Genomic DNA, 21,381 nt, shown 5'->3' with positions numbered 1-21,381 from the left:
AACAGAAAGACGAAGCAGAAGGTGACCAAACACGGTGACTCAACGCATGCAGAAAATAGTCGACGAGAAAACCGGGATCACTGCAGTACCGTTAAAAAGGGGAGCTAAATGTGAGCATCACTCCTGCGTAGGTACAGTACGTGCCCCCCCCCCCCACTGCCCAGGGCCTCTCCCTTCAGAAAAAATACAAAGGTGACAAGTGATTCCTGGCCAGAGAAAGAGGCCACCCGGGGGAAATGGCGAGAGTTTCGAAAATAGCTGCAGAAGAGAGCTTTTCGGCAGAATGATGCAGTGCAGAGCCGCATCGAGCCCCCGCTGCACGACGGACTGGGCAATCCCTGCCGCAACAGGGGGGGTAACCGTCAGTGGGAAGCCTGTCAAACGCATCTGGAACATTTTTCTTTTTTTGTTCTGACAGTTTTTGTCAGAAGGGTGTGGTCTAAAGCCAATTAAGCCGGGGGGTGGCTACGATAGCTGCCGTTAAACTCAGGCCGGGGCTGAAACGCATCAGAAATCTGCATCAGATGGTGATGTCAGTACATCAGTGGTCCATGCCCACGAAGCCAAAATCAAAGTGCTAATTTGCTACACCGATGTGCTGTATCAGCATGTGGCCATACTGGGGGAGGGAGCGGAGGTCGCGACACAGGGGGCAGCAGGGTTCTTCGCTTTGCTGGTTGAACAGCAGGAAACTCTCATCAACTATGACCCTTTATTAGTCATGTACACCATCACCATGTTGGAGGAGGATCATCAGATCACTCTCAGCCCCATTATCATTGTTCCAAGGAGAAACTGCGCCATATTGTCCGAACAGCCTAAACGACGATAAAACGGAAGCGTCTCGCCGGAAAAGCAGCGATTGTTTTTCAGAGAGTGACACTTGCAGCTGTGTCGGGAGCTTCAGGCACAACCAGCTGTTTTAATGGCAATCTGTCACCAGATGTCACTGCGGAGAATCAAGTCTGAGGCGTCGCCATGTTGTCAGCACAAGCCGGCGTTTCGGTGCCGAGACGGTAGCAGCTCTGCTAACAGCACCGCTGTGTCCACTCCCAGCAAACCCTTGGCTCAACCCCACAGCTCAGGCGTGAATCAAGATAATACACTGAGACAATCAAGACTCCTCTGGAAGAGCTTGAGTTTAGATTAGACCTCTGATTTTCAAATTGGGCACCAAGAATTTGGGATTTTAATTAAAACCGTTGATGCAAATTCCACAATCTTCCCATCGGCACTCCTCAGTCCTTTTACTGGGGTGATATTTTCATCCAAACATCAGGAGGGCCAGTGACCAGTTTTAGCTTTCTGCTGAGTTATTTATCATTGAATACGGTATAGACCCCTCACTGGAGACAGGGAAAAGGATTTCCTACTGTGACTTCAGTTGAAATAAAGACTCTTGTGCAGAATACTCGAGTGAGCTGGTAAAATGCTCCATCAGCTGGTTCTTTATTAAGGACTTCACTGAAGAGGGTGCTCACTTCCTCACTGAGACACACGTCTTTAGAATGTGGCGCTGCCTCGTGCTCGGAACCACCCTGAAGCTCATTATAGTCGAAGGACGCCCTGCAGCGGGTCATCTATTCAGCAGCAATCAAAGCAGAAATTCAAAGGAATTTAGTCGTTAGCAACAATGTTAGCAAAAATTCGAAAACCCTTCAAGTCAGTCACAGAGGAATTGTCCTGAGTTTACTGCCAAACAATAATGTAGATGATGATTTGGACCACTGACCATAGCGGGGTCTCCGACCTTTAAAACACAGTTGCTGGTCCTCTCTTGTTGGGACCAAAATCCAGTCTGGCCTGCTCAGCTCATGTTGTAACAGCAACACGCTTCCATGTAAGGTCACAGTCGGCGGCTGTGATCAGTCCCCCCATGCGTGAAATAAGCAGTTTAGGGAGAGTTGGGGCAGACACATGTTCACTGTGTCCCTTTTTTCTGGCTACCTTGGTTTTCTGCAACTTCAGTGTGAACAACCACACGTGTGGGGGCCTCACTGGGAGACTGCTGTGATAAGATCTCTACCCTGTTATTATCCTTTGCTCACTGCTCGCTAAACTCACCCAAGTGTTATTTTAGAATTAATTAATAGCAGGCCGTCTCTGCCAAATGATGTAATAATAGTTCCAGTTTGCTGTTGCCTAGCTACAGAAATACAGTGAAAACGCTACTCACTCCGGTGTTTGAGATGCATATGACGGGATTTATATCTCATTACACTGTCTAGTCTTCTCTCATTATATCAGTTTCTTGAACGCACCCTAGGGTGTTGTTACCAAACTGTATTACGCTTCTGGTTTCTGCATAACTTATTGCTGTGAGAATACAGAATCTCCTCCTGCGATGAACCCATTCACCCATCACTAATCCCCTTTGGTACTGTGCTCCCGTCCCACAGCTAGAAAGGGAAACTCCAGGAGCCTGCTAAGATAGAGGTTGTGGCATACATACAGTTGTGTGTGTCTGTGTATGTGTACGGACTAATGTCAATGTGACATTTACGATGTAGGTGTGGGTGCAGGAGTGCACCCTGCAGTTCTCCACTTCCCTCCGTGTAAATAAGGCGGGCGGATTGATAGTGGAAGCCTGCAGAGATGAGCAGCGGTGCAGCTCTCATCATACCATCTCTGGGAAGATGTTTCTCCAAGCATCACTCCGAAATCTGCCACACACAGAGGAGTCAAAAACACTCCAAACGGTCTGTGCTGTGCACGTATGCCGTCACCCAGGACTCATCATGCGGCATCGGATTACTAGTCTCTGAGACATCAACCCTGAGTGCCCGCGATCGGCCACCATCTCCGCTGGATGAGTAAAGATGAGCCGTCATTTTAGGAGCATCTGCTGCTCCGGTGCCAGAGACCTGAGGAACAGGCTGGCATGGACGGGCACTGGCTGCCAGCGGTCCATTTGCTCCGGTGAGACACTGGTGATGACTCAGGGATATCGGGATAGAATAAAATTCCACTGGCATTCTCTGCTCCAGGTGCAGCAGTCACCATCCAGTCACACACACACGCCTACCGGGCATGGTTCTGGCCACGTTGGAGTACCACCAGCACATTTTAACTGGTCGTCGTCTCTTTCGCGCCGTCATGTTCCACAGGTGCTATGTCATTCCACTCAACTCTGCCTGAGTTCGTTTCCTTAGACAATAAAGACAGAAATCTGCATGGCAACCCATCGCACTGTTCACCAATATTTCGGACTCCTGCTGCCCGCACGGCTGTGAACGACCCACCGGGGCTCTGCAGCCGCTCAGGTCCCCCGCTGATTCGTCACATTGGCATCGAGGCTTGAATATTTGTGACAGGTACAGCAGAAAATAAAACATTTGGACAGAGAATTAACCATTATACCAGCAGAAAAAGCAACCAAAGGTCTGTGTTACCTCCATTAGAAAACGGTGACTGCCTCTAAAGTCTAGACATGATGTGGAAATGGTGGATTTCGTAGTTTTCATGCGTGTGTGTTTTGATTAAGGGTGCAAGTATCTCACAATAAACCCGCCTGTTGAAACAGCCTTATAGAGAGACACTGAATGTGTGCTGTCACTTCAGACCCGCACATTTATGTGACATCCCTTTATGGCTCCTCCACCTCGCAGAAGCTTCTATAAAGCTGACAATTAGTGTCACTGGAAACACTTCACAGTGCTGGTGTTCATTACCCTCAGCTGGGAATGAACTGCTGGTGGCGCCTGCTTGTTGCACTGTTGTTTTTGAGTGTTGCTGTTATTGTTGTCTTTAAATGCCTGCATGGTCTCAGGACCTGCTTTGCATTTCATAAGGCTGCTTACACGGGTAGACGTTCCCTTCGTGGCACCAACAGTCTAAGCTGAAACTCAAAATCACACCCCCGCTCGGATGGCCTGATTTGCTGCACGGCGGTGGGATCTTGATTATTAATGCTGCATTTAGCAGGTTCTTACAGCTCGTTAATGTACTCGATGACTTCTTGAGCATGAAGAAGCTCGTGATTTTATGATCACAAAAAGGCAATCTGTCAGTGTGACTAATGTGGACATGTGCTGGGCCTGCTGGAATTATTTGGCTCTTGTACATTGTGAATCTTGATGTGCAGCTAGAATAGGGCCCGAGTTGGACTAATCAGCCATCTTCACTTACAGTACCTGTGTAAATCCCTGCCTATCAAAGCATCTCTCACAGTCACACACAGCGTTGCCTGGAAACCATTTAACATTTCTTCCAAACATTAAAACATATGTGTGTTTTTGGAAAGCGGCAGGATGATGAGCGATAAGATGATGATAAACTGATAAGTATGTTCCTGTCGAGATTTATCGCAGCAACTTTCCAATGTCAGCGTCGCAGGAATGGCTTCAGACTTTTCACTACTGCGTTACAAACACACACGCACGCACGCACGAACACACACACACACACACACACACACACACACACACACACACACACACACACACACACACGTGGTGTTCGATCAATAGGCTATAATGCCTTCAGGGTCATTTTAAAAAGACAGAGTCAAATGGATTTGGTGCAAATTAAAAGGCAGTACTCATTCATGCTGGGTCATACTGGAGTTAACTTGAGAACCTTCCTGTGGAACTATGAGTGATACCACTGACTTTAGCACATGATTGACAAAGGAGCCATCTCAATTTCATCTTAATTATCGTTCACTAACAAAGGAATCTCTAGACAATCCAATAACTATCAGTAGAAGTATTTAACATATATGCACGTATTCCCTCACATTAGACACCCAGCACAAGTTCAAATGTGTGAGCATGGACGCAGGAAGTCAAAAAGCTGAATCACCTAAATACTGTAGAGTTTATAGAAATTATATTATTTTAAAAGCCAGCTGTTCAAATCTGGAGAAGTGATGCACAATCATAGCATATGGGAAGTCAAGGTGAGCGCAGCCGATGCGTCATTAGCATTTGCTAACAGAGCTGCCATACAGAGAGCTTCATTATTCCAAAGTTTTTGGAGGAAGCCCCAGCCAGATGATATGGTAATGCATTCAGAACAACAGCTGATCCGCCTGTAACTGTAATTATCTCCACATCCTGTTTTTAAATTCATCGACAGATTCTGTCCACAGCCCGTGTACTGCGAGACAGCTAAAGTGATAGACTTCAGGAGCACTGGAACAGAGCAGAATACTGCAGGGAACCCCCCATCGTGGGGGGAGCGTTACGTCAGGGCTGTCTTTGTCAGCGTTGAAAGGCCTTTTAAAGAGGAATAAAGGACAGGATTTGGAATTCTAATAATTTGTCATAATGGTTTTTTTAAAAATGAAAACCTTTTCCCTCCATCCACTGTGATTGCTCGTTGTCTCACGTCCGAAGGACAGAGAGGACACAAGACAAATCCAGCGACTCTAAACAAACAGCATTAATGTAGACAGGCAGTATGAGTACTTGAAGGTCTTTTTGCTCCATTATGCAGATGGGGTCCAGTTTCCATGAGCACTCTAATGAATCACATCCTCTATTGTAAAATCAATGCTGCACACACAGCGTCCGTCCAGGACCGACACTGATAATGTTCCCTAGTGGAAGATGTGTTCCCCGTCTCATATACATGGGATTAATAATGCAGCGGTCAGACCTCAGACGAGGACATTAATTACTGGCAGATGACATCCGAAGTGACTCTGGGCAGTCCGAATGTTTAACAAGGGTTGAGGAATTTCACATTTTTTGCCGTCCCCGAGTCCTCTCTGCTGTTGCCACACCAACAGAAAAGCCATTCATCAGGAGCTTATTTCCTCCACGTGTGTCCGATGATTTACAGCTGATTATGTGGGGGTTTATCCACAGGAATGCAGTTTTGGATGAATTCAGACATCCTTGTACAGACAGGTAAAAGGGTTTTAAAGAGAAATAAAATGTTCTAATCCTTAAGATCACAAATAATATTATTTTGCCATATTAGGGGGGGTTATAAGTGGAAGTATTTTGCCTTCAAAATATGTTCTGTATGCTGCAATTAGTGTGTTTCCCCATTTGCTATCCGTCTCACTGACCTCCCTCGAATGTTTTAATTCAATCAAATATTGTTTCAATATTTTAAAACAAGCAACAGTGGAACTCCCCTTTATCAGGAAGAAACCTTGAGCAGGACCAGGCTCATATAGGGGGGCCCTCCTGCTGATGGCTGGCTGGGTAGAGAGAGGGGGGGGGAGAAGGGGTGAGGACAGGTAGAGGAGAGAATGGGCAGAGATCACTGCTGGTATAAGAGTTGTGACCTGTTGATGAGGACAAATAATCACACACCAAACATTTAAACCGTTTTAATAAAAAAAATATGTGTGTTGAAAATGATAGCATAGACCAATATAGTCCAGATTTGACTATGTCAATCTGTTGACATATATAGACTTTTCTATGTAGGACATGCTTTGTCCCAACTCTCAAGAATAAGTGATATGTTATTCATATTAAAAAGGGTCTTCATTCGGGAATGTATTTTGGGATTTTTAATTGATGTTACGAACTTAAAGCAGAATTTTTCAGGCGGTCTGACTGGACCTTTCTCCTCCCGAGTTAAAAAAATTCAACAGTATCAGTGAATTAATTGTGACCAGGAGCCAGAAGGAAAAGGGTCTCGCCATGGTCACAAAGATGAACGTACCACATCTTAAATGTGTGCTCAAATACCTGAAAACGCCTAAAAACACCTGAATATTCTGTGGTGGTCCTTGGCCAAGAGACCGTCCCAATCACCAAAAAAACGACCATTTGATATCAGAATCTCCCCGAGGTTCTGTAATCATGTCCCCTTGGCCACCTGACCAGACATAGTGTCTCTGCTGTCTTTGTGTGCTCACGTGTAAATTCTCATGATGGCGTTAGAGGGCTGATCTCATGGTTAACTGCATCTCCTGTGTTGTCACCTTGCTTGTTTCTGTGACCCATCACCATGGGAACCCGCGATGCATAACCGGATCCAAAGTGTGTTCTGCATAGGAGACTAAATATATAAAAGGACCGCCCACCTGTCAAATGGTGCTCTAATTCACAGCTTGGTGCTTATATGAATTTCTGAATATTATCATTCAGTATTGGTAAAATTTAAGAAATACCAATAATGCTGGAAGTATTATCTGGAAGTATCTATCAAGGTTCGGGGGGGCGCTGTCACTGAGTGAAAGGCAGGAATGCCCCCTCAGCAGGTCACCAGACCATCATAGGACGCACACTTACATTTGTAGCATTTCAGTGTGAAAAGTAGCTGGAAAAACACAGCAAAGGAGGGAACCGCCCAATCGGCGCCACCGCAGACACACGCAGGTTCGACCTTGGACGGTCCCCTGGCGAAGCTTTGGTAATCAGCCTTGAGATGATTTATGGTGACATGATGGCATCAGTCACGCATGTGCACGCATCTTTAGTAAACCTCCACATCTGTTTAGGGCATTGCTCTCTGGGGGGGGGGGGGGGGGGGGGGGCGCTGGTCGCCGCACTTTCTGCCATTTTTTGCCAGGTCTCTCCGTCTTTGCGCGGACTCTTTGGCCGACAGATTGTCTCTGGCTCAGGTGAGTTGGTGTCTTTGGGATGAGGGCTGTGTTTATTGTGCTTTGCATTTGGCTGGCTATCATTTAAACCCAGACTGTACAGGAAGTGTGAGCAGAATGGTGTAATATCCCCACCCCGCACCCTCCCCTCCCCTGTGCTGCAGTAGGCCCGAGACAGATGGAGCGCTACCTGACACAACAGCCTAATTAATAGAGCGCCGCACCTCTGAATCCCCATGTGAAAACTACTCCAGAACTGTGACAGAACATTTTGGAAGCGGGGGAAACAAAAAAGCTTTCTCTCCCTGCGTCATCCATCTTTGTCCTCGGGTTGCTGACTGAAGCTGTTTATCGCCATCGCCAAGCCTCAGGAAGCGTGCGTGGACCAAACGGGCCGACGGGACACGCCAACAGGCGGCCTGTACTTACACGACGAACAGCGGATGTAGTCCTCAATGGCGCTGCAGGAGAAGGGGCGGCTTGTTCGCTGGAACGAGGAGGAGGAATTGGAGCTGCTGAAGAGGCCGAACATGCAGCAAGAGTTTTGCTTCAGAAGAACACTCACATGTGCAACGTGAAAAGGATTCGCCGAGCAGCATCTTCAACCCATCTCACCTGGGCTTGTTATGCAACGGATATTTTTGACACTCTGTTCTTATGACCACAAACCCCCGTCACTCACCTCATAATCCTGCCTAGTTATTTTCAACTTGTTTGTTGAGACTTTTAATGTGCATTCCAACCCTAAAGGAGGATCTCCATCATGTGAGAACCAGGAACAATAATAATAAGAAAACGGATGTTTTCTCTCAGCAGCATCCACGGCTGTTGTTGGTAATTGTTTTTCCTTTTCGTCCTCTCGTCTCTCTTGGCTGCGTTGACTGTTTTCTCGGGGAGATGTTGCTGCTGCCACAGTGCCCTCGCTATTTCATTTATTTGCCCACAAAAGACGCTGCGTTTTCCAAAATGTCCCGACAGCTGTAGCTGTTTGATGCCAGCCGGAGAACGTTAGCAGAAAACTATGCTGGAGATGGGCCGCCACTCACAAAACGACCATGAGCAACGTTGGATTCAAGTACACACAGGCTGAAAGTGCGACGCTGGCATACGAGAACATTTCCAGCAGTTTCCATGGGGACGTGCCAACATTTACAGAAACACCAGAGACGAGAAGTGGCACGAAGCCAGAGCAGATCCTCCTACACCAGGGATTTCGCTTTAGTTTGAATTCATTATATTTCTTTTTTTTTTTCATCTTATTGTTCCACCAGGAGTGACACATTTATATCTGGAGTTACGGAGACATTTTGATTGATTGCCGGTGTGATGTAGTCGATTAGATTTAAGCCGGGATTGATAGCCTTTTAAAACGATGCTGTCATCAGATCCATATGGGTTATTTCAACTTTTCTTTAACTTTTATTAATGATTCTTCTTTTTCAGAAATACATGTGTGTATATGTGTGTGTGTGTGTATATACGGAGAGAGAGAGGGGGGAAAGAGAGAGACATATACATAGATAGATAAAGCTGATAAAGTGATGCAGTATAGGAGGCTTCACAGACCGCCAGACCAATCAAATTTCCTATATAGTGTTTTCTTCCACCATGAGAGCGAGGGAGCATCAAGGGTGTGAGGCACCACCACAGCATCAGGCCCGAGCCTGCCTGCAGGAGTGTGCAGCAGCAGTAGGAGGGAGTGGGCGGGTGTATCCAAAGGTGAAATGCAGCCTCTGCAACAGAGCTGCAGCCAGTTGAAATGGAGGTTTTAAACGTAAACTTGCTCCATGCAGTGTGAACCGCTCTCCCTGTGCCTGTGAGCGTGCACAGTTTTCCAATTAGGTGAGAAAGAAAGAGAAATGACCAAGCAGTAATGAATAGATATTAATGGAAGCAGAACTTGTGATGTTCCCCAGTACTCCCAGAATTCCAACACTTCTGATTAAAACTAATGCTGTAGGTTCCGATAATAAAACATTTATAATGACCTTTATAACAGATGGTGCCGAAGCATATTTGTGCCATATGAGATCATAGGAATCATATATAAGTCAGTCCTTCATGCTGTAGGACCCTGACATGCACACTTTTATCTCAGGGAAGTCTTTTATGTATTTAAATTTGAAACCAATGTGAGTCATGCTGGACATTTGGGCTGCCTGACGCTCCTTCCCAGTTAGCATTAGCCGACTGTGCACTGGTGTGGAGGAGGAAGGTCTCATTTATTCCAAGTTATGCAACCATCATGGGAAATGCTGGAGAGGTGCTGACTGTGGTGCTGCAGCTGAGCTTTGACTTAACAGCCAGGAGCACACCGGTTTCCCAGAGAGCAGAGCAGACACAGAGGCTTCCCCCTCTCCCCTTGTTGCTGTGATCTGTCCTCGGCCCTCAGTGTGCGGCATCTGTGTCAAGAAGAATGTTTTTTATGGGTTGGAGCGGGTGCTGACAGAAGCCCCTTCCAGCCGGAAAGGAAACATCCTGTTGATCAGGGCCCATAATAGCTGTTGCATAAGCAGTGCTACAGGAAAGCTCTCATCAATGTTTCATGGAGTTGCAATGTGAGCTGTTAAAGAGCCATGAGGGAGTCCGCACAGGAGCGAAGAATAAAATCAATCCTGGCAATTTGACTCAATCCAATTCGGGAAACTCAGCACCGAGGAGACTTTTTTTGGGGATTTTTTTCCTCCTAAAACATCTGATTCTGATACGAACCCAGATGTGAGATTTTTGCAAACGAGCCCCCCCCACCCACCCGCCCGCCCATTAGCATTTCTGAAAAACTGCTGGTTTTAATTGTGTTCACGCCAAAAGAAACCCGAGAAATCGGACTTTGCTGCAGTTCACGCTGCAGCGATTCAAATCGAGCTGCTGCTTTTATAGGAACAGAAAGTTTAAATAAGCAGCCAGAGCACTCCAGAGTTCACACCAGGCCAAGGTGCACCATGGTATCCGCTCTTCACAGGGAGAGTGGGTGGTTTTGTCCAAGATAGAGCTGCAGAAACAGATCTGCTCCTTTTTGCTGCTGCCTACAGGACACAAGCACAAGGAGCTTTCTTTTTAGTTTTCCGGTCTGTTGAGCTGGGGATGTTCCCCTTTCGCCGAGAAATAGCTTAAGTCGCATCGATGTCTGCGACAAATTTCACCTGACACCTCCTCCCCGAACAGTCCGGGGGTTTGTGTTGTCATATTAGACCTTTGCGGCTCCATGGTAGCTCTGCAGAGACTCTGTGGCAGAAGAGCCCAGGGAAATTGGACAAGCTTTGAAGAGCTCAATGAAATATAAAGGAACATGAAAACTGGAGCTGTCAGGTCAATTTGGGCCACTCAGACACCTTAAGCATGAAAGAGTGACCAAACTCTCCCCCCGACTTATCAAATGTTATTGGATTAGTCAGTTCGGGCTCCCCTCTTTGTAAATCTTTTATTTTTTTATGTTTTGTCTGATCCCTTACACAAAAGTTCAAGCATTTCATTTGGCACTGATCATTGAAAACTGACAATGTGTCATTATTTGATTACGTGGAGGCGACGGTGCATAAAAGAAGCAGAGATGTGGGCAAAACCTGTGAAATAATCAGAGCATATTTCATTTAAAGCAGCAGCTAGTTTTTAGTAGCAGCTTAGCTGTTTAACTTCCTGATTTAAATGGCTTCAGGCAGCATTTTCGGCATGTTGGAAAGACTCTTCATGATCTCATTCTGCTCCTTCAGTTCACATGTACTGATGTGGGTGTGGGTGAGCGTCTCTGCACACTGATTAATGCTTCATTATTCCAGATGATTGCTGTGCAGCTGTAGTCTACCTGCTCAGACGTTGGTTCTAAGACGACGGAGAACGTAGAACCCGCCTGCCACTTCTGTCATTATCTTCCTTCTGTATTTTAACAAATTGACTCTGAAACGCACTAGCATAAACGGTTCCGTTTGCGTTGATGAATGAGTCTCCACACAGTTGATTATGGGATAATCAGATCACCTCCAGAGAGCTACTGTAATCAGAATGACTGGAGAGACAATGAAGAGGAAACAAACACTCCTCCGGGGGTGCGAGCACATGTGTTGTGTCCTCTAACTGTGCATTTTAAGTCCACACAGACTAATAATTGAAACTGCACTTCAGTTTTGCCCGGTAACATAGAAGTTATGCACAGTTTATGACAATAGATTTTTTTTCTGGACTGGGATGAACCCTAACCTTGAAAAAAACTCTCCCTGTGGTTTCAGCACTGGTTACCATGACAACCCTGGATTTTATTTCTGGCTCCTTTGAAAACGGTGTCTTAGATCAGAGATCCCAAATGTTATGTAAGAGGATGTGCTGTTGCAGACTGGGGTTTCCTGTTAGAGAGAACTCCCAGTAATTAGTTGCAGGGGAATAACAGACCTCAGCGCCGTCTCTCCGTTTACCTCCAAACTTTCATCACGCTCTGGTAGGATTTGGGCCCCGATCATTATGCAGGAACACAGCTATTTAAAATATTGTTGAAAAGAATCTTGAGTGAAATGCAGAGCTACAGATGCGGAGCTGTTATATGTTTAATGTTCCAGTGCTAAATTTATAGTGTAAAGAATTTGCTCTCAGAGCCAGGAGAATCCTACTGGTTTTCGCCCCTCATCTCGGGATTTATTGCGCCATTTAGGTTTTCTGTAAAGAAACCTGATGTTCTTCTGATGAACAGCACTGAGGGGACTAGCTTTTCAGTTAGACTGTTGAATAATGGGATGCCAACCTGAAATTAAAAGCTTAACGATTATGATTAGCATGACAGGTCGGAGTACTGTAAGCGGTCTTAGATGGTTTAGCTTTCCTGGTGTTCTCTTGCAAATGTAACATCAGGTACATACAAGCCAGCATCAAAATGGGATTAAAATAATTGAGGTTGTCATTAATAAAGATCTGTAGTGTTTCTGTAAGTGTTTCAGAAATGAAATGAAACAGTCTCGCGGAAGACACGAGAGTCAATAAAGTCAGTCGTATGCAAAAATGTGCAATGGTATTCAAGTGTGAGTCGCTTGAAGGAGAGCAACAAACTATGGAAAATTATACAGTAAACTCAATTTTGAATAAAGAAACTTCAAAGTCGTTTTAAGCCAGGAGTGGAACCACACACTTGACATGGGTTTTGATGGGAATGCAAATATATTTGCCTGTAGAAGAAAAAAAGGCTCACTCGCAATCCGTTCTGCTCTGAAATCCACCAGTGAAGCAAACAATTATTTAACACCTATTTTATCTAATCGCGCGGTGAATCTTAAACAACTTTCCTCATTTGTCACCAGTCACTGGCAATGTAGATCTCTTGGTGTTGCCTGGATATGAGCAGAATAAAGTGAGGGAACAGTCCAGGGTAATGTCAGTGAGATAAAAACTCTTCATGCCATAGAAAATGTCAAATAAATATCAAATAACAATCAAAAGTTGGCAGTTTTTATATGCTGCTGTTCATGGATTTGAGTTGAGATCTTATCAATTTTCAATTTATTGGTGCAATTATTTCTTATGAATTTATTCTCTCTCTCTGTTTCTGTGTCTCTCACCCAGACCAGAACCTTTCTCCTCGGTCCCCATCTCAACAATTCAACCAAGAGTTCAATGAAGGCAGACGCCTCCCTCCAACCAGGAACATGAAGGGCTTATCGAGCAGCCGCTCCCAGCACCAGATTCCTTTACCCTACGGCTTGGACTACGACCCCCATGTCCATGACCTCCACGCTCACCATGGCTCCGAGTCCCGCCACTCTGCCTACCTACTCAGCCCCACCGAGAGCTGCCCGACCGACTTCCATCACCGCTACTCGCCGCGCAGCTCCATCCACTCGGATTGCATGGCGATGTCCCCCGTCATGATGCCCCCGCCTGCCGCATCTGACCACATCTCCAGCAGCACATTCCCCAGAATGCACTACAGCTCCCAGTATTATGACACAGCCACCAGGGACGACTGCGCTGCCATCACAGCCTCCGCCACTTCCCCGGCAGTCACTGCGGCGGCGGCGGCAGCCGCTGCCTCCGCGCACCTCTCTGGCATCAAGAGCAACCGCCTTCCCGCCAACCTACTCGACCAGTATGAGAAGCAGCTGCCACTGCACCGCGATGGCTTCCACACGTTGCAGTACCAGCGCACCTCCACCACGACCGAGCAGCGCAGCGAGAGCCCGGGCCGCATCAGACACCTTGTTCATTCCGTCCAGAAGCTCTTCACAAAGTCACATTCCCTAGAGGGCTCGTCCAAGATGAATGGCACAAAAGGTGACATGGTAGGAGGCGGAGGAGGTTATCACCACTACAGCCACTCCACCAAACATGGCAGCAAGAGGAGCAAGAGCAAAGAACGCAAGCATCGCTCTGGCGGCTGGTGGAGCTCAGATGACAACCTGGACAGTGACAGCACCTACCGCACACCCAGCGTCATGTCCCGCCACCACGGGGACCACGTTAGCCACTGCCATCCCGATTCCATGCACAGCCACCACTTCGGAGACCTGTCGCTCAAGACCACCAAGAGTAGCAACGATGTCAAGTGCTCGGCCTGCGAGGCTCTGGGGCCCGAGAGCAAGTTCATGAAGAGGAGCTCCTGGTCAACGCTGACAGTCAGTCAGGCCAAGGAGGCTTACAGAAAGTCAGCGTTCAACCTGGACAAACCCATGATGCACACGGACCTCAAATCATCACGGACATGTCACTACCTGCAGGTGAGCTTTAGCTTTTTAGTCTGAATCAATACAAAACGGGTCCACCTTCGCTGGAGCTCTTCAGGTGCACCACACTGATGGTGTCACCTTTTGTAAAACTGACAATATGGCAGTTACCATGCTTATATCTGTCCATTGGGACAGATAAAAAACACTCTGAAGTGAGGTGCCCACATAAATCAGGCTGTTTTTGTCCTCTTTTCTCCCCTTTCCAAACAAGAAGAGCAACCACCTGCTTGTTTTATGTCTTATAAGATTATCCTGTGGTCTAAGGGGTGTGATAAGAGTGAACTTTCCCTGATAATCAGATCTGAAAGCAGTTGGAGCAGACAAAAATCTTCATGTGTGTGAGCAACACTGACGACTCCCGACTCCATGAGCTGTGATGTGGAACAGAATGCTAAAGCGAGCTGCCGTAAATTAAATTGAGCACGTCCACGCTGTCCCCGCGCATTTTTGTTTCTTTTCTTATTTTAGTTTGGAAATGTTGTCCCAAGACCACCTTCATTCCCTCTTCTTGTGCGTCATTTTCCATTTTGCGTGTTGTGTTTTTCCCAGTTGCTGCTGTCTGTCTTCTTTTTTTGGTTTTTGTTCGAGGTTTCTGCCTTGGAGACTGAGAGTCAAGATCATTGCTGGGACCGAATCGTGCTGTGTGCTGGACTGTGTTGAGATTATCGGTGCACACCACACAGTAACATCAAAACCATTCAATGCCTGTTTTTTACCTTGACTTATGGGGTCTTGAACAGATCAAAAATACCTTCAGGTGTAGACAATCCTCGTGTGTACCCGGCTATATGCTGAATCAGTTTAATTAAAGCAGCCAACGCGAGCTGTAGAACCCTGAAACTGACCTTATCTAGAACAACTATCCATGCAACTGATGAAGGCTATTGATTACAAATATTGTTCAAAAAGCACTTCAGATGCCACCTTTCTGCCTGGAGTGGTCAATATCACTCATGAGAAAGCAAGAAAAAAAGAATGCCAAGGAGCTGTTTTCAGTTGAGGTAGAGAATATAGGGATCAATCCATCAATTTCGAGGTGGCAGACACTAAGTGAAGGTGAGCAAGATTCAGGCACGGAACACAGCTTTAGCATCAGGTGGAAGATGCAGGATCACCTGGGATTAGGCTTCTACACACAGTGATGAGACTAACACATTCAGATCTTTTCGTTGCACGTCTCAGTAACATCCAGGTGTTTGTTTGGATTTTACTTGCTGCTATTTCTCGGTAGGTCTAAGTGAATTAAATGTTTTCCCTGGTCCTGTCCCTAACCCTAACCCTAAGGGTAGGCACATAAACTCACATAAGACGTGGTGTTCCTGGACAACAGACGCCTCCCGCACAGAGTGCGGCTGCTTGGGTGCCGTCTGGTACTTGACAACTTTGTGTCAGCAGGCGCGGACGCTGCCACATGGGTGCTGCTTCTCCTCAAAGCGTGTCCACACTGACAGCCTTCAGAGGAGGGAAGGGTCCACGCCGACCTCATGGACAGGACGGGGGTGGGGTCAGGTCTGTCGGAGGGAGTGCAACTTCTTCTCAACTAATGATGATTGTAGAGGAACGAATGAGAACTTAGAGTCAAACGTTGCTTTTGGGGGGGTAGTTGGGTCAAATTTGGATGAGTTGGACTACATGTGGTTATAATAGAGAAGTGGATGCAACTTCAGAGACCAAGAAGATGTTCTTGGATCAGAGATGGACAGTGATCCCATGTCTTTCTCACACACTCTCAGCTCTCATGAAAGCGTGTATGCTAATATCAGGGGTATGATCAGTCCAACTGTCTCTACTGTCTCAGATTTACAATGATGCTACACATGAACAGCAAAGAGTAACTGTTTTAACTGATGTACAGCTATGCTAAAAATGTAAAAAAATAAATAAAGAAAGAAAGAAATGCCTTAATTACGGGTGGTTAAGACAAGTGCAGCCACTTGGTTAGCTGGATACCGATGCAGCCCTGAGATGTTTTTGCACACTGCTGACCGATTGTGGCTACTAACTGACAAAAACTAGAAAAATTAAACTATGTACAAGCTAAAGCTAACCTACAGCCTAACAAACAATCTAAGTAGCCACTACTAGAACACAGAAAAGTAAGCAATCTACCTAAAATTGCTAAATAACTATGAAATACTACACTTAATAACTATAAAATCTCCAAAGAACAATATATGTTAACTACCTACTCAATACTCACTTCACCTCTCTATTCGAAGGTCTTTCAATTCAACCTACTCGCCACAGATTGTAGAGGGGTGTCACAAAAGCTGCCTCCAAAACTTGAATCGGCCTTCTTTTTAGCCAACATCAAAATTTGATTTTATTAGCCACGTTTCATCCCATAGAGGGAAGCTCTTCCTACAGCACAATGCGGCACATTGAAACACTGACTGAAAAGCCAATTAACAACACTACTTCATACCCAAATACCCAAAGGTAGTTTTGGGGTTTCGTTACTCTTTAAATGGGTTGAGGTTTGTCCACGAGCCTCTTCTTGCTGCAGGGAGAATGTTCAACATTCTCGGTAAAGTAAATGATATTTCATAGTTTTTGTCATCCTTCCCAGATGTTCACTAATATTTCACTAGGTGTGAAATGGAGAGTGTCAGCTGTGCTTTTCCTGCGACTGTGGCAGTAAAACAGCGACGGGCTCAACTGACACAGAGATCTTTAGGGACAGCTCTGTGCCTGGAGCGGTGTTTTTAGGGCCAAGGCGAGACCGTCCACTGGGGACCCAGTTAAAGCTGCAACAAGACGTTGGCATACTGGTCTCAGGCCGGAACAAAGAAAGCTAGAAAGGTCAACACTTCAATAAAACCGTTGTCCCCTTTAATGGAAATTCTAAATTTACAGTTTAGCCTTTGCAGGGTTAAATATTTTAGCGGGCAATATTTTGGCCGTCGTGTTATATCATGATTTGGTATTTTGTTGCCAACTTGCTGCAGTTGCTGAAACTCCGACTTCTGCGAACCAAACAAAGACCTACTTCTGCCGTCTTGGTTGTGACCCACAGCACGGCCAAACTATCTGCGTGTATGCTAATTATCGACAGCGCATGACAATTTCTCTCAGCGGATGCTGCGGTCCTTGTTATTACCGCCCACATTTAGAGAATACAGAGGAGGAACATCTCCCACATGCTTTCAGGCAACATCAGGCCACAATCTGTATACTCCAAACACATTTCTGTATAAACCATAAAATGACATTTACTGCAAATGGACATTTAGTATCTCATTAAACCTCCAGTTATAGAGCTTAATTAAACTTTAATTATAATAATTGTCATCTGTCTTTGATTATATCTATCCAGCTGCAAACTAGCTCATTTATTACACCTAGTTGCTCCGTTATTACATAGTAACAATTAAAAGACACTTTTTTCCTTTCCACCTGACGATTGATATTATTCTTGTTAATGACTTTTTTCCCTCTTTCATAACATGGACAAATGAAGCATGACTCAACAGAATCCTGTGTGATCACTGGTCCAACTGGTCCCTGATCATTCCTGAATAATTAGGCTATAAAAGAATGAATTTCGCATGTTCCCCATATCTTCCATTACCAGCTGCTGTCAGAGAAGTGTTGATCCCTGAACTGACCTAGTTGAATACTACGACTGCATGGTAATAAACTTTTTATAGAACTAAATCATAATCTGTTGTCATGAACAGGTACCCCAGGATGAATGGGGCGCATACCCAGGAGAGAAGGACGAGGAGATCCCCTGTCGGCGGATGCGCAGCAGCAGCTATGTCAAAGCTATGGGGGAGGTGGACGATGACAGCGGTGACTCGGACGCCAGCATCAAGACCTCCCCACAGAAGGCCGTAAGGCCCGACGCGCTGGTCCTCAAGTCGGCCATGCAAAGACCCCACTTCGACCTGCAAAGGTAACCCCTGCGACAGTAGCAGATGACTAGTGGTTAAAGATGCTCCCCAGAAGCTGAGAATTATGCACCTGTGGGTGACTGCAGTGGCTTGTGGAACGAGACCTTCGAATGTTTCAGCATGTTTAACGCAGGCCGTCGTGCATGCGTGTCTGTGTCTGTGGTGCTGTTGCGTTGCTCTGACTTATTCTAACGATTCTTAAAAACATTTCATATAATGCTTGTTCTGCATTATTGTCCTTATGCAAATGTACTTTGACCCTCTTCAGAGTTGGGATGCAACTGTTGGCCACTTTGATAACTTTATTGAAGATACATGTAGTAATAGGCTCAGTTATCAGTCATGCTAACATTCCATCTATAGTTTATGCTAAATTAAATACATTTCCTTAAGCAATATATTTTCCCTGCATGCACACTAAACTTACAGTAAAGTTGAGAGAAAGGACAGAGAAAAACAAGATGCGTAGCAGCATCTGAACCCTTTCTACAAAATGGTTACGATAATTGACACCTCATACTTTATTTTAGTTCCAAAAGGAGTTTCGCTGTAATTAAACACTAATGAATACAAAGTCCCTCAAAGTCGTTGAGACTGATGAGGTTAAACCTATTTAAATTGCTCTATACTCAGATTTAAACTTAATCATCTCAGTGCCCCTAAAGTTGACTGGGCCTCATGATAACTTCATGTTTATTTACAAACACACACACACACACACACACGCACGCACGCACACGCACACACACACACACACACACAGCTCACCAGTGATTGTTTCCATTTGCGCTCAAGGGCGATCCACGTTTGACCTGTTAAATATTTCATCTTGCAACCCCCACTCCCCACCCTCTCGTTCAGCCAGGGCTACCACTTGCAAACCCTGAGAGATATGCGGCCCCACCCTAGCGTCACGCTGGATCCCGCCACCATCCACCCGCCGCCCTTCCGCTCACGCAACCAGAGCTACATGCGTGCCGTCAGCACACTCAGCCAGGCGAGCTGCGTCAGCCAGGTGAGTCTGGAACAAACAAGATACATGAGACGCGACACGTCGTCTAGCGTGGAAAGTAGCCAGATCTCATCTGATTGGCTTTTGGAGTCCAGTTGTTATTCTTTTTTATGTAAACAAACTTAAGTGGAAGATTTCAAAGAGCACAATATTGAGAGTCCGAGACATTATGCCCTCCTAACAGCCTCCAGCAAACTTTGCAGGTCTCCGTTACTCCAAACCCTGCATGAGTCTGTAAGGTGGGATCAGTCTGTTTTGGACCTCAGGTGGCACAAGGCAGGGGTTGCTACGAAGATCTGGGGGTGCAACAAGAACGGCTCTGTGTGGAGAAGAAGTAATAAAGATGGTTGTACAATCAGTTTGAATCTAAGTGTAACAGATGGACTCTGGTCTCTCCCCTGCAGTACACCCACCAGCCACCTCAGCAGGTACATCACCACAAGCCTCCTTCAGTGTAATCTAACACACATTTGGGCAAAGTTTTAAAGCATTCTGAGGCTGAGGCAGTGTTGCTGTACCTAATGATGGGGCTGGGTGACATCACTGGATAGGGTGTAACTGGATATGGCAAGAATTCAATTAAAAAAGTTAATGATTGATATGATAAAATCAGAAATATTGCTAAACTGAGAGAGAGCACAGTTATTACACCTTTGTGTATGTTTTGACTCTAATGCTTTAATGACACAAATATTCAATATATTTTTCTGTTTTTTTATTTCTTTTTTTTAACTTGACATTTATTCAGTTAAAGGTCGGAAGCGACAGTGGCGTTGCTTTATGCTAACACTCCTTCATATTTGCTGTGCAAAGGGGAAGAATCAGAGTGAGAAAGAGAAAGGAAGAGGAAAAATTAAGGACTGCTATTCCTGTTTTTGTCTCTCAGGTGAGTGAGACTGAGATCAATGGCCAGTTTGAGTCAGTTTGTGAGTCCGTTTTTAGTGAAGTAGAATCCCAGGCCATGGAGGCCTTGGACCTGCCTGGTTCGTTCCGCACTCGAAGCCACAGTTACCTCCGCGCTATTCAGGCTGGGTATTCCCAAGACGACGACTGCTTGCCTTCAATGACATCCTCCACTGTCACTTCAACTATCAGATCCACAACAGGTAAAACAATAACCCCTCCAAAAGAGAGCGGGCTCAGACCACAAATCTCATCTGACACATGCGGACAAACTTCACATACCTACATATGTACAGTGGGGAACCCTTGAGCTTCAGAGATGCTGAGCTGATCTCTCCCAGTTATATCTGTTGGGAGCTATGGTGTGTGGGTGCCGTTTGTTGAGATACAAAGTGCCTGCGTATGACTTTGCACGACTCATGCATCATTAGCTTAGCATCTGGTTGTGGTGTTGGTGTCGCCATGCTGTAGTGTAAGAGCGGGGTGGGGGGCACATCAGTGACCACACACCCTCATGGCCTAACACTTCTAGATTACATGGCATGTCTAAGGAGCAGGTCACCCCAAGCATGTTCAGCTGTGGTGTTACATATCTGTGCTGTGCGATGCATTTAGGGAGGGATGCATAATGAAAGTGGCTTGGGCAGTAGGGGAGGTTGGAGATGGGCTGGTTGGAACATGTCCTCCTCCTGCTCTCTTCATCAAGATATGCTCTCTAACATAATAATTGACGTCATAAAATTCAAAATACATATCTTTTGAAGCATTTAAGGTAAGTCAAGACTATTCTCTGATAATGTGCACATTATTCTGGTTGCACAAAGGAATTGTGCACTGATGGTACAATAAAAGCAGACTAGCATGTCATTTTCATTAGATTTCATTCGTTACATGGTGTTGCATGAAACAAGTCTAATTTGGCAATTTAAAAAACAACAGTCATCTAAAGGCTTGTGTAAATTGTTAATGTCAGATATCTTATTTTTCGGTTCTGCTCCAGCCTACATTAAGTGGGTTTCCCCCAAATGGTGCTTTTTAAGATCCAAATATTTCCAGGTTTTGTGCAATACATCTTTCTCCCTCTATGTAAGCATGTCGGGTTCTTTGTGCAAGCAGAGTCATCTTTGCAGTAGCTCCCTCGCTAAGTGCATTTGGTGTTTACCTGCAGGAGTAAAGCTATGAACCCTATTGAAACATTTTTTTTTAACTGAATGTATATTTAAATATTATACATTTTTTTAAAATCTTTTTGTTGTTGTCAAATTACATATCGGAGGCAACTGCACTTCTACTCACTTTACAAGCTTTGTTTTTTTTGTGCAATCTGGACTTTTGTTTTCGGAAACTTTGATCTTTGGT

The 21,381-nt window shown here is 45.5% G+C and overlaps 1 protein-coding gene across 7 annotated transcripts in view; it reads left to right on the top strand.

Annotated features, from left to right (window-relative positions):
• The window catches only part of LOC101062113 (disks large-associated protein 2-like), a 45,049-nt gene that overhangs the window by 7,397 nt on the left and 16,271 nt on the right, over positions 1 to 21,381 (top strand). For 5 of the 7 annotated variants that reach the window (XR_003891307.1, XM_029849746.1, XM_029849747.1 and 2 more), the window contains 4 exons: positions 13,052 to 14,202; positions 17,892 to 18,109; positions 18,969 to 19,122; positions 20,006 to 20,225. Coding sequence is in view for 6 of the 7 variants with exons in the window: in XM_029849746.1 (XP_029705606.1) it covers positions 13,052 to 14,202; positions 17,892 to 18,109; positions 18,969 to 19,122; positions 20,006 to 20,225 (1,743 nt within the window). In the remaining variant the exon portion in view is untranslated. Of the gene's footprint in view, positions 1 to 11,865; positions 11,940 to 13,051; positions 14,203 to 17,891; positions 18,110 to 18,968; positions 19,123 to 19,932; positions 20,226 to 21,381 lie in introns of those variants that run through there. The other 2 variants (XM_029849749.1, XM_029849750.1) reach the window with 2 other exon arrangements.

This window comes from Takifugu rubripes, chromosome 16 (genome assembly GCF_901000725.2).
Source record: "Takifugu rubripes chromosome 16, fTakRub1.2, whole genome shotgun sequence".
In the NCBI taxonomy this organism is placed as follows: Eukaryota; Metazoa; Chordata; class Actinopteri; order Tetraodontiformes; family Tetraodontidae; genus Takifugu; species Takifugu rubripes.
Note: the sequence above shows the minus strand (reverse complement) of the source record. Positions and strands in the feature narration are given on the sequence as shown.